The following is a 13,984-nucleotide window of genomic DNA, read 5'->3' as shown; positions in this document are numbered from 1 at the left end:
ACGCGCTTTGGGCGTTGTTTGAAACTCATGTAAAAAAAAAAATCCCCAAAAAAATGTCTGACAACCCATCCCGAAAAGCATTCATTGCGGTGGCCACGAAAAGTGAAGCCCTCTTTTTAATGGGCTTGGCTTCAGTCTCACACGCGTCCCTGCAGGAACATGCGCCACATTCTGGCGTCCTTCCGAGGGGTGAACATTGCTCGCCAAGAGGCCGAATTTATATTTCATGCGCAAAGCCTTGCCCCCTGAACGCGGCCCTAATCTGCATGATGTCGCAACTTTAATTATGGATGGCTTTAAACCCCCACTTAATTGCAAGCCATTAACTGTAACCATCTACTACAACGTCTTTGCTCGATTTGCGACTGCACATTTTCATATTTGCTCCACGATATAGAGCGTGTGGCTGCGCAAATGTTGTGCACGGTTTAGGTGTAACTGCTCAATGTTATGCCTCTAACGTGGCTATTTTAGATCACTTCAGCACTTGCATTTATTTCTAAGTAGTTGTTGCGATGGTGATATGTTTTTAAATGAATTTTCAAAAAAAAAAACAGGACCGAATAAAGTGTCCAGATAATTATATTTCAACAGCTGTGCTCGCTGGCTTTTCGGTAAATACAGCAGTCTGAACAATCCGGCGAGATCACAACACCGCGCTGCATTTCCCATGTAAGATTCTCTGCATATATAGAGCACAATAACAAGCACTTGCAAAGTAAAACAAGTTACACTCACCGAATAAACATAACATCAATTAACTCAAATACACGTACTCAACTCAACTATTGCTCGAGGCGGCGTTTTTGTTTTCTTATGTATAAGCAGTTTTTTTTAGACTTTACAACATTTCTTCCCTGAGTAATACAATGGCTGTACATTTTATTTTGCTCAAATACGTGCCACCGTTCCAGTTTATGTTTGTGTGTGTGTGTTTAAGCGGTTGTGTAGCGGTGAGCGCGCGGCGCTACGAACCTGGCGACCCAAGTTCGACTCCCGCTCATGGCCAACACCAGTGATGATTATCTGAACCGGTCCTGGGCCTCCCCTAGGTCGACTCAGCCTCAAATTAGTACCTGGGAGACAAAGTCGGCCGAGCGTGGTGCTGGCCACCCACCCCCTCGTGTGCCGTGCCGGATTTCACAGGTGCTCGCGAACAGCACCTGCCCCAACAGTCTGTTACAGGCTATACGGGGGATCTTTGTCTTGTGTGGAACTTCTTTCTCACCGTATGGAGATGCGGCAGCTTCATTTACTAAAAAGCTTGTGCCCGAAGTGGTGACCCCGTGACTCAAACGTCAGGACAGCTGAGCCAGCACTCGATCGCTGAGATCCCTGGGTTTCAATCCGGGTTTCATTCACCACCTCGTGATTGAATCGGCTTCTAAGGTGCCGGTGAGTTGATCATCTTAGCCCGGTCGCCGATGAGCGCATTGATGATGATGTGAAACCAAATCTGCATCTCTAGTGTGTGGAGAAAAAAAAAGTTACTCGAAGAGATCTCAGGAGTAGTTCTGTGGAATCTGCTTGTGCGGGCAATTCTCTAAACAGGGATGGGGCAATGTGCTGCACGAATAGGCACTTTGTCTCATGCCACGATACCGACATCAGAAATTGGAATACAATTCCGAATAAATAAATAACGAATCTGTTTCTCCGATCCAAATCATGTTCGAGGTTACGCAGCATTTCTGCAGTCATGTTGACGTGATTTTCTTCCACAGACACGATTCATGCGATGCCAGGTATTGCCCTACGCTCTTGGGCAAGGTGGAGCGAAAAAATCCACCGCAGGTGCTGCGATTTAACGATTAAAATTAGAGCCACACCTGCTCAGGGCGGGGACGATCTGGCAGACGCTAATCCCCCTCGGAGGACAAGTAACGCAGGCCTGAGTAGGAAATGACGTTTGTTTGGGTTCAGCAAAAATCAGATGGCCGTACTGTACACAGGGATCAGGTATAAGAGCGCCGCCGATCGTCACGATTACACATTCACGAGCAGTCTTGACAAAATTAAGTTCTGGTCACGAACGGTTCGTGGGCAGTGCCATGTAGCCAGTGTGGTAGAGCTGTCGAGTCTGCGGGCGTTGCGGCTACACCGGTGCCCGTGGAGGGTGACCAGGCACGGGACTACATTGGAAAGGGGGTCCCAGTGCCGGATTAAGCTAGTGCGGGACCTGTAGCGTACGTTACAAATGGGGCCCTAAATAAAAAAAAAACACGTAAATATTAAAACACATTTTTTTACTTGTAATTGTATTTTTTCATTTGCTATAGAGCCAGATAATACGATAAATCGCTAACCTTATGCACCGGGTCGTTCATAAAAGTTGAAGGCGGTATAGTCCTACAGTAATAGAGCAAGTGCAAAATCACTGAACCGGAATTGATAGCGTGAAAGCATTTAGCGCGGGGCCCTTGAAAGTGCGGGGCCCGTAGTTACATATGTAGTAGCTACTTTTGCTACTAGGATAATCCGGCACTGTGGGGGCCCTATTTATCCCTCGCACCAGGGTCCATGCCAACCACGCCACCGCATATGTCGCGTGACAGGCAATATTCAGGTTCCCACCTGTCTGCGTTCAGGTCGCAGGAATTGATTAATTATTTTTTTATATCTACGCGACTTTACCGAAAGAACCAGAGAGTATGGATTCCTGCAGTCACGAAAGCCTCAAATCAAGAGGAATTGATTTGTACCAAGATCTGGCACCGGCGTTGCGTTGAGCTTCACTACAATGTGCTGCACAATTTCGAAAGAACCTGGTGCTGACTGAGATATACGTCCGTGTCTGAGAAAAGGTGTCAACCTTAGCTCATGTGAATGGATTCAAAACTTTCCTGTTTAGCCACAATAGCATGCTAAATAGCCCAATGGGTGCAGGCGCTTAGCAATACAGCTCTTAAATTTTGATTTAAAGCTTTCGTGACTGTAGGGATTCATATTCTTGGTTCTTTCGGTCAAGGGGGGCGCGGGGTGAGCATCTACATCATTAGACCTCCTTTGCCAGTACCAGGTCTAATGATGTAGATGCTCACCCCGAGCCCTCATTACTTTGATAGTGCATTGTCTTTGAGCTGTACGCCTTTTGGCGTCATGTGGTCGAGCACCAATTGGGTCGAGGCTCAAAAGAAAGCCGTCCCTTGGTGTGGACCAATCAGTTTCAAGGACAATGCATATATTATCATAGTATGTTTTTTTGTTTGCATTTGATTGCAGGTATTGTGGTTAATGCAGACATGAATCCTCGTAAAAAAAGGTTTCAGTTTTGTTGCCAGAAAAAAGGGGGAAAACCCTATTATTACATTTTGGTACTGGCAAAGGAGGTCTAATGATAAAGAAACACGTTCTAAAGAAGCGAGATTTTTCAATCTACACTTAAAAGTGCACAGCGTCCAGTGGCTGCCTAATATCGGACGGAAGAGCGTTCCAGACGGCCGCCACGGTCAATCCACTGCTGGATGACCGATGCTGCCCCCTCTTACGGATCCTGCGGTGTCACGACCCACCAGGAGCCCGCAACGGATTGCGACATGTTTTCACGTGGACCACATGCGCGATTTTGTTTTAAATCGTTTTCTTCTTCTCGAGCTCAGATGTTATTGCGTTGCCATTGGTGCCTGGAAACACCTCCACCCCTCCCCTTCCTCTGTGCTCACCTGGGCAAAATGTTTTGTTGTTTAAATACCACGGGGTACAGTTGGGGCACAACACGGAGCCTGGGACGTGACCTGCGTCTACTTCACGGTGGTGTGGGGGTGGGAGGTTAAAATAAATTGTGCACCGTGGATATCACAATTACAATACTGTGCAGGTAAACACAAACAATAGGCTGCCCGTTTAACACGTAGGCTTTCGCGACCAATATTATTCATAATAAAGGTTTTTGGGTTAGATCGCGTTATTTATAAATGTGTCGTACCCCTCCACCACCCGACACGGCCAATCAGCAAAGAAAGTGTCACGTTGACAAAAGACAAATAATCCACTACTTTAGCCCACCGGTGTGTTGAAGAGTGAATCCACAACATTTACAGTTTGAGTACGACGTTTCGCTGGTAAATACATCCAGCATCATCAGGCAATTCGCCAGAATGGTAAAGCCCTCGCTTGCTTCCGGTTTTATATTGAGCAGTAGGGTGACGTCATCACTTAACTCATATCAGGTGCAGTGATTAGAGGCGGAGGGGGGGTATTGTAATTATATAATCGATTAGCAATCAGTCAATGGTTATGATTAGTAATGAGTTGTAGATTAGTAATTAGTTGTAATGTGTGTTAGTGATTATATGCTATGTTAGTAATCCGTTAATTAGTATGTGTTTCCCCTATAAGGAATTGTAATGTGTATTCATATTCTTAGCTCCCTCGGCAAAGCCACGCCGAAGGGAAACAACAAAACAACAAACATATATATTATATTATTTTATTGCTTCCCCCCCAACGCGACTCCACCGAAAGAGCCAAGAACATGAATCACTGCAGTCACGAAAGCTTTAAATAAAAATGTAATGTGTATTATTTAATAATACTCTACCTTCTGAGGTACAAAGAAAACTCGGACGTATCATGGGAGCATGAATATCCCACGACACCAGAACTACATTTAAGTTTTTACATTGCCTTAAGTGGTGTAGAGGGTGGTCTAGATCTCTTGTGACCCCCATTTAACTGACCCCCTATGTATATTTTAGCATATTCATTTCTGTAAAAAAAAGAAAAATTGGGGGTCACAAGACACTTGGACCATCCTGTACATTTTGTAAAATCTTTTCAGAACAGCCACCATGAAAAGAGGCCATTCCAGCGAAAACCGGGACAGTTGGCAACCCCAGGCAAACGTCATATGTCCTTTTAATAATGCAAAGGTTAGAAGATAGCCCACCTCAGTTTAAAGTTTCTTGACGGCACTAGACACTGGATATTTATTTTATATTTTTTCGAAAATAACATGGCATTTGAGAATACAAAGATCCTGCGTATAGCCTTAGCAGACTTGGGGCAAGTGTTGTTAGCGAGCACCTATGAAGGTGTGGGTGGCCAGCACCACACCCTTGTCTCCCCAGGGGCGAAGTTTATACATCGCACCGGGTACACATTTTGAGTCTACCTAGGGGAGGCGCAGGACCGGATCAAATAATCGTCATTGTGTTGGTGGCCCTGAGTCGGATGCGAACGCGGGCTGCTGGGTTTATAGCGCAATGCGCTAACCGCTACACTACCGCTCCCCGCGTTGAGTCTGGGTGACTTGGTCAAGAACTGCAGTAAGAGTACTTGCAACGTGTATGACCGATACAACAATCCTTGTAAAAAAAAGTTTCAGCTTTGTTGCCAGAAAAAATGGGGAAATCCTATTATTACGATACAACAAAGTTGAGATACCGTGATGGGACCTATATTTCAGGTATTTGGATTTTCCAAACAAGTTAAGACTACACCATTTGGCAAACTTGCCTCTCATAGCCACTGCCAGATACAGTATACTGATCTCCATCTGGGTCTGTACCGATCCGTCATGAGTATGCAGAGACACCGAGTTTGTGCGTGTGGGAGTGCAGATCGACTAAGGTCAAAATCATCGGGCATCAGCCCACTGAGGATCGGGTTGGTGTGCAGCAAGGCCGTAATTATAATAAATATTGGCGGGGGGGGGACACATCCCCCCCCCGCCAATATTCAAATATGCTCAAAATGTCCCCCCCCAATTTTTTGCTAAAAAAAGATTTATGTTTATATGATTGTGGTTATGGTTGTACTTTATTAATCCCTAATCTCTGCCATTACATACAACGAAACAAGAATAGGTAAAAAAAAGAAAAAAACAGAACAATGTAATACAATATACACTATTAGACATTATCGTAAAAAATAAATAAAAAGTCCATCCTATGTTTTGTGAATTTTTTAATATTTTAGGCAGGAAATTAGTTTTCAAATTTAGATTTTTTTTTTCTGGGGGGGACCCCCTGGTAGATTTGATCCCCCCCCCCCATTGTTAACTCCATGGCTACGGCCTTGGTGTGCAGTCATCGGTGACGGGACTGACACCCATAAATTTCACAATTCGCTTAAACAAATATAAAGCAACATTGTCGTCCTCATCATTGTTGTCTTTGTGATAATTAGCGTCCATCATCATCATCCTCATTAGCAGCCATGATCTATACCCTGCTGGATGAAGGCTTCCCCAAGCTGTTGTCGTCTATCATGGTTTGTGTTAGAGGCCTGTAAATAAATAAATACACTGTTACAGTCAAATTCTCCACGGGGCATGATCACAGATAACTCCGGATAATTGGAAGAAGTTTCTGAATAACTCTGTTCAACCGTGGTCTGGGCCCAAGATATTTGGATGGCCATGCCTCCCATATATTTTAGAAGCAGGGACCGTTTTTTTTTAGTCCCGACCTCGGAGTTTAACATATGGGCCACAGTGCACGGCTTGCACCGCTAAATGCAGGCTCGAGAACGGCACTGCAATGCGTTGGAGCAAGAAGGAAACTCCTTCCCGGGGGCACGGTTATGGCTGCCTGCTGCTGTAATCAGTCGGAAACAGGTCTCACCGCATTCCTGACAGACGGTGCATTATCAGGGCCGCGGCCCGCTCTGTGCGACTGTGAGAAAGCCATCGGCAAAGATCGGTGCGAACAACAACACCACACGACAGAAATACACTCAAAAGTCAGAAGTTTCACGAACGCGCCGGGAGGTAATGCGTCCTCATGCGCGCGACGTTTGTCAATTCGCTGCCGTGCGAGGAGCTCCCCACGCCGGGGGGCGGGGGGGGGGGTTGCTCGACCATACTTCACCACGCTGGTCATTGCGGGTTGGTCAATTTTAAACTTTACACATTACTGCAACGAACCTTCGTTTCGATCACACCAGTTTTCAACCAATCCTCGCACCGAATTAACAAACACGTACAACGTCTTTGTTCAATCCACTGCTGGATGGGTGGTTGGGTTCATTTGACCATACTGCACCGCGCTGGTCACTTTTAGACTTGTCAGTGTACAACAAGAGTGGCATTTGCTGCGTCACGCTTACGTAGCCCCACAGCCTATAACACCTGTCACGCAAGGTGGTCTCCCATCCGAGTGTATTCCAGGCTAGACCTGGCTTAGTTTCCGAGATATGACGACATTGCGTGCAGTCTGGGAGACGTGGCCACACACCGCAGCAAGAGCACTGCAACGTGTTTGACCTATACGACAAAGTCGAGACACCATGATGGGATCTTTATTTCAGGTATGTTGATTTTCCAAACAAGCCTTGGCAAGCTTGCCCCTCATAGCCACTGCCAGATACGGTATGCCCATCTCCAACTGCATCTGTACTGGTCCGTCTTGGGTATATGCAGAGACACCAATCTTGTTGCTGTGGAAGTGCAGAGAGATTAAGGTCATAATCATCGGTCACCAGCGACTAATATCGGTGACGGGGCTGACACCGTCAACTTGACATTAATTCTGTAATACAAAAAAAAATCACCACCGTCAACCTTCGTGATGAATAGCATCGTCACCATCACAGTAGCCATGGTGGAGAAAGGCGACAGGCTTTGGTCACTGAGCTGACATGGGTGGAGGAAGCTCAGCTGCGGGTCCAGAAGGATGCCAAGGAGGTGAGGGGGCAGTGCCCATCTCTGAGCCAGTTGTGGAAATTCCTCGTTACGATTGCAGGGGGTGAGTATATTCTAAAAAAAAAACAATTGAACTGTTTTTTTATTTTACCAGCTAAGGCCCACTGAGCTATATAGCCCTTTTTCAGAAGCGACCTGGCCACAAATGAAAGCTCAACCAAGTGGCGGCTTATGATGACGTGGAAATTCACAGCGGCCAAATACTCTAAAGTCACGTTGATTCTAAATGTGGAGGGGAAAAACTGGAGGACGCGGAGAAAAATCCACGCCACCACGGGGAGAGAGACGCGCAAACTCCAAATATACAGCAGCAGCAGGCGTCAGGGTCAGGATCGAACCCACGACGTCCTGCATACCAGGCGAGGGAGTTAACATCTCCTAACCACCGTGATGATGATGATGAGAGAGAGACACGCAAACTCCAAATATACAGCAGTAGGCGTCAGGGACGGGATCGAACCCACAACGTCCTGCATGCCAGGCGAGGTAGTTAACATCTCCTAACCACCGTGATGATGATGATGATGACCAAAGAGAGAGACACCGCAAACTCCAAATATACAGCAGCAGGCATCAGGGACGGGATCGAACCCACGACGTCCTGCATACCAGGCGAGGGAGTTAACATCTCCTAGCCACCGTGATGATGATGAGAGAGAGAGATACCGCAAATTCCAAATATACAGCGGGAGGCGCCAGGGTTGGGATCGAACCCACGACGTCCTGTATACCAGGCGAGGGAGTTAACATCTAACCACCGTGATGATGATGATGAAAGAGAGACACCGCAAACTCCAAATATACAGCAGCAGGCGTCAGGGACGGGATCGAACCCACGACGTGCTGCATACCAGGCGAGGGAGTTAACATCTCCTAACCACCGTGATGATGATGATGATGAAAGAGAGACACCGCAAACTCCAAATATACAGCGGGAGGCGTCAGGGTCGGGATCGAACCCACGACCTCCTGCATCCACCCACCTTCCACGAATGTGTCCCTAGTTTCACCGACCCTCTCTCTCTCCCGCCGTTGCCCTTCACGCAGGCCCTGGGCCAGATGTACTGCAGCCAGCGGCAGACGGTGGCGGAAGGGGCGACGCGCGAGGAGTTCCTCCTGGACGAGTCGGCGGGGAAGGACGCGTTCTACCTCTCAGAGTTCCTGCGCCTGGAGGGGGAAGTGCGTCACTCGCGCACGACACTCAGCAACGCGCAGGCCGAAGCCCAGCGGCTCGACTGCCTCACCCTGGGCCTCAGCGAGGTGAGCGACGTTTTGTCGGACGTGGATATTGCATTGGAGGGAATAAGGGTAGGCCGTGCGTGCGAGTCGTCGCTCCTTCTCTGCTGCTGCTCCCTGTGTCTGGAATTCCCTGCCTCCGTGTTCCGAGTCCAGGCTGAAGACTAACCTCATCTCTCTTCCTATGGCTCTCTGCCTCTCTCTCTCTGACGCGTCTTCGGTCACACTTTTACTAAACATCATCTTGACCCCCAACCCTTCTGTGGCCTATATAATTCTGCCCATCATTCTTACCACATGTCTTTGCCGTCTTCTCATTCGAAAAATACTCATCTAGAACCTCTCTGAATCAACAAAAACTGGAACCCTAAAAAAATGTATATAATTACGTCAAAATAAAGAGGTTACTATCACATTCCATATACACACCACACACACCTGTGTGTCTATGCCACCAAAGTTGCATACATTCAGGCTAATTGTGCAGTTGCGCAGCGTAAGAGTCAGATTTTTGAGGCTGGTGTTTTTAGGGGCTGCTATATCAATTAATTAAGTTTAGCTCTCTCCAGAAAATGAATGGCTCGTGTGTGTACAAATTAATTGACTGCAATTACCGAGGAAAGTTGACTGAACACACACACACACACACGGGCCCGGTGAGAGATTCTCTTTCCACGCTCTTGGGGTGTGGTATAAATTATTAAATCGCCTTTGGCCTGCGTCCCACGCCAGCATGAGCAGATGCAAATTTGAATGACTCTCTTGCTGTAGGCTTTGCAACATTTTCAATTATAAAAAAAAAAAATTCATGTTACAAATTGCCGCTAATTATCAAGCTCCAGGGCAGAACACAATTATTTTCACGGTGGGATTCTCGAACATAAATGCACGTGTAAAGAAAAATACATCTTCAAAATGTCAAAATACAACGGTTGCTGACTATTAAAAACAAAAAACCTACACAGATATGCTAAACAGTGCTGTGCAAATACAGAAAAATTGTCGAATTTGGAGTGGTACGATGTAAGCCGTGGAACGGTTTTGGGTTATCGGAAACAGATGCAATGCTCGGGCGCGTAGAGGTTTCCTCTGTGTGGACCTAAAGCGTTTGTTTGTTCAGTAAAAAAAAAACATATTTTCGTACGGAAAATAAAGTCATGCTCAGCTCACAGTGAACTGCTTTCGAAGGAACACTCGGAAATGCTGTTGACGGCGGCCACTCGCTCGCTTTACTCGCAATAATGTGTATTGTATAACCGAGGGTAAACACTGCAGATCCCCATTACATTCTCAAGGGGTACTGGCAAGATGCCAACAATACACTCGCCCAACTTGCCAGGCTTTGGCGTCTGCGCACGCATGAGCCAGGGTTGGTGGATCACCACACAAATGTCGCGAAGCTCCTTTCCCGTGGTGTGTCGAGGAGGTGCCATACCCTGGCTCGCCAGGAGAAGGCAGTGCAGCGAGTGGTCTGATCGCCATTCGTTTCCATCTGTACGGGGGGATAGAGCGTCGCCTCCTCTTGGGTGCTCCTGTTTCCTCCCTACTTGTACAAGAACTCATCAATTGGCTGAAAACTTCCTGAAAATAAAATCCCCAATGAAGTATCCTCCTTGAAGCAGAGTTCTGCAGCTCAGTGAAGCTTTCTTCGATTAATAAGTAAATGGCCATTTTTGACTTACCCAATGCTCCCTCGCTTGCTCACCTACGCACTCACCCACCCACACACCCACTCACCCACGCACCCACTCACCCACCCACTGACTAACCACTCGCTTGTCCTCTTACTCACTCACCCACCCAACACCTACTTTCTCATTCACTTACCCACTCACTCATTCACCCACCCACGAATCTAATAAATAAGTACACCGTTTAAAAATAAATAAATGCAAACCGACATTTCTTTCAAATGTTTCTTGCCGTTGGTTTTTCACACCTGATGATGACCGTTTGTGTTATGGTCGAAACGTCGTGAGAATTTTTATTGTTTTATAAATATTTTATTATTTTATTATTTCCCTTCAACGTGACTTTACTGAAAGAGCTAAGAATATAACACACTCGCTGTTTGATTTTGTCTCTCTCAACCACCCGCCCACCCACCCACGCGTTAATTCGCTCACTCACCCACTCACTAACTCTACGAGCTTACTGAGCAACTCATTCACCCTCTCTCTCACTCGCTCGCCCGCGCGTCGGCTGGTGCGCTCCGTCACTTTGACACGCCACGCGACATGGCTCTCGTCGCTCGGCTGCTCGGTTCAGAGCGTCCAGGAGCTGCAGTCGGAGAGAGGTCTCCTGCGGGAGGAGCTCAAGCAGTACAAGCTCCAGGAGGCCCGGCTGCTGCAGGACTTCAGCGAGCTGGAAGAGGAGAACATCTCCCTGCAGAAGCAGGTCTCCACTCTCAAACAGAACCAGGTGGGAGAAACGCACCCAGCCACAATCATCCGCAGACCAGACCCCTAAGCAATGGGGGGGTAGGGGGTTGAGCCCCCCACCCCCATACCTCAAACCACCCCGACTCCTGACCAATCACCCTCCCCCCACCCCACACCCCCCCAGACCTGCTAAGCACAGTGTTCTTCATTAATTTTCAGATGGGGGCCACTTTCGCCGATAAGAAAGGCCGCCGCACATTTGAAACCATTGGGGGTTTGGCACGATGATGATGATGATGGGGGGTGTTTCCACTCTTTGTGTATTGTGGGGGGCCGCACGTCAGGGGCCGCAATGAAGCCCACCAGGGGCCTGCCAGTGGCCCCTGGTGGGCCTGCGATGAAGAATGCTGTTCTAGACTGTACCATCACTCGGCCTTAAGATTTGCATTGAACTGCCCATATAGGACTCACCACTGTGATCTCTACATTGGGTCAAACTTAACATCTCTTAATGTTCGACGGCTTGTGCACCAGATCTTATTTATTCACGATGTACTTACAAAAAATTCCGCAGACTACCTACTGGATCTCCTCTTTGTTTCAAGGAACAAATTTGACCTCAGGTCTTCGCTCATTTACCAGCTTCACATTCCCTATTGCCGTACAAAAACTGGAGGAAGGGCCTTTGCTATTGATGCCCCCAGGGTCTGGAATGCTATTGCCAATAAACTGCAACTTGAATCACTACCTATGAGATCTTCACTCAAAACTGCTCTAGAGGAGTTGTACAACCCTAGCTGCCACTGCTATTCAGTGGCCTAAAATATGGCTCTAGATTTTGGTGTTATAATTTATTTATGTAGTTTATTGTAAAAAATTCGGTCACAGTCCCTATGATCACTGTTACATTGGATTTATGGATTTTATTTTGGTGATTTCGAAAAGTTTTTTTTGTTTTGGCCATGATTTTGTTTATTGTAGTACGGAGTTAGACTGATGGCTTTAATCTTAGTTGTCTTGTGGTTGTTGTTGTTGTTATTTGACTTGCATCCCACTGGGATTTTTGCACACAGCGTTGGTGTACGGTGCTATTTCAGGAATATTTTGATATTTTTTTCCTGTATTTTCTGTTTGCACAGTCACATAATCACTTTAAGATGTTTTCTTGTTCACGTTTTTTGTTTGTTGCGGTTGCTCCCGATTCAAGAGCCGAATGGCTCACAGGGCTATACCAAATAAATGAACTATTAACTAACTATGAACTATAACTATGTTTGCATTACGAAAAATATTGGACTTTTACATTTGTGGAATTAATTAGTTTTCTTCCTAAGTCTCATTCTGGTCTCGATAAATATGTTGAGAACCCAGGGTCCCGAGCGAATTGAATTTGCAAGTAAAATGTACAGTTTGTGAAACTCTTTGCGAACGTTTGATAGGGCGGTGGTTGTTTATGTGAAGTTCATTCCACTGCAGCATTTAATGTCAACAAGAGTTGTTTTAGGGCGTAACGATATGCGCACACGTGGTGTATTTCACCAGATGCAGGTAGCATTTGGTCGTAAAAATAACAAAAAACTGTGTAAAATAAAACAAACAAAAAAGATTTGCGGTAATTTCACAGGAAGAACATTTTGTGATTTAGTGGACAAAAGAGAGATACAATTTTCATGTAAATTATAAACAATTATCATACTTTTTATGCCTTTGTGAATACATGGCTGTACGAAGGCCTCCCTATGCCTTTTGGTCGTGGAGTGTTTGACCATACTTCACCATGCTGGTAAACGTGCGCTAACAAAGGAGGGATGAAGGAGAGAGGGGGGGGGGGGTGTGGTGGTTACAGGACTGGTTCAGACTGAACTCACATTTAGAAACGTGAATTTAGAGTATTTGGCTGATTTAAATGTCCACGCGACAAGCCACTTCGTTGAGCTATCACTTGTGGCCAGGTCGCTTCTGAAAAAGAGATACGTAGCTCAGTGGGCTTCACCCGGAATACATTTTTTTCACAATAAATGCTCAACACCCGGTCGAACCCAGGACACCACTCTTGAGAGCGCGCTGCCGCGTGAACGAGCCCTCTGACCGCCGTGCGTGCACGCGCACCGCCCGCGCGTGTGGCTGCGGTGGTGGCGGCAGGTGGAGTACGAAGGCCTCAAGCTGAAAATCCGGCAGCTGGAGCAAGAGGTGGAGTTCATCAACAGCCAGCAGGAGGAGGCCCTCCGCCTCAAGTCCATGGCCGAGAAGCAGCTGGAGGAGAGCCTCGAGGTGCTCGCCGCGGAGCGCGAGCAGAAGAGCCTCCTGCGCAAGGAGTTTGCCCACCTCTCCGGTTTCGGGGACGGGGCGATCGCCCTCGGCGTCCCCCCGGCCGACGCCTCGTCGCCGGAGCGGCCGGAGCTCGACGACGACGCGACGACGGCGAACGGCCACGTCCCGGGGGCTCGCCAGATGAAGGAGCGTTGCTCGCCCGGCGATCGCCGGAGCTGGGACGGCAGGGCGCCGGCTCCCGGCGTCGTCTCGGATCTGCTGAGCGAGCTGCGCTTCACCGAGATCCAGAAGCTGCAGCAGCAGCTTGCGCAGGTGAGAGGTGCCGCGTCCCAGTTCCGTCGCCGGGAGAGGCGACGTCGCGGATTCAAGAAATGGTATCCTGGTCGGGCTTCGCCTCGGCACGCCGTCGCTGTGGCGGTCCAAAGCACGGGTGCCGCAATGTGTGGACGTC

General features: G+C 47.6%; 1 protein-coding gene across 2 annotated transcripts in view; it reads left to right on the top strand.

Moving 5' to 3' along the window:
* The window catches only part of LOC116951185 (protein bicaudal D homolog 2-like), a 51,272-nt gene that overhangs the window by 24,308 nt on the left and 12,980 nt on the right, over positions 1-13,984 (top strand). For both annotated transcript variants that reach the window (XM_032969660.2, XM_032969661.2), the window contains exons 2-4: positions 8,693-8,905; positions 11,150-11,302; positions 13,405-13,845. In XM_032969660.2, the coding sequence (XP_032825551.2) occupies positions 8,693-8,905; positions 11,150-11,302; positions 13,405-13,845 (807 nt within the window). The remainder of the gene's footprint in view (positions 1-8,692; positions 8,906-11,149; positions 11,303-13,404; positions 13,846-13,984) is intronic.

This window comes from Petromyzon marinus, chromosome 42, assembly GCF_048934315.1.
Source record: "Petromyzon marinus isolate PM22_M1 ecotype Great Lakes invasive population chromosome 42, UKy_Petmar_22M1.pri1.0, whole genome shotgun sequence".
In the NCBI taxonomy this organism is placed as follows: domain Eukaryota; kingdom Metazoa; phylum Chordata; class Hyperoartia; order Petromyzontiformes; family Petromyzontidae; genus Petromyzon; species Petromyzon marinus.
The sequence above is the reverse complement of the archived record's forward strand: the minus strand, read 5'-3'. Positions and strand labels throughout refer to the sequence as shown.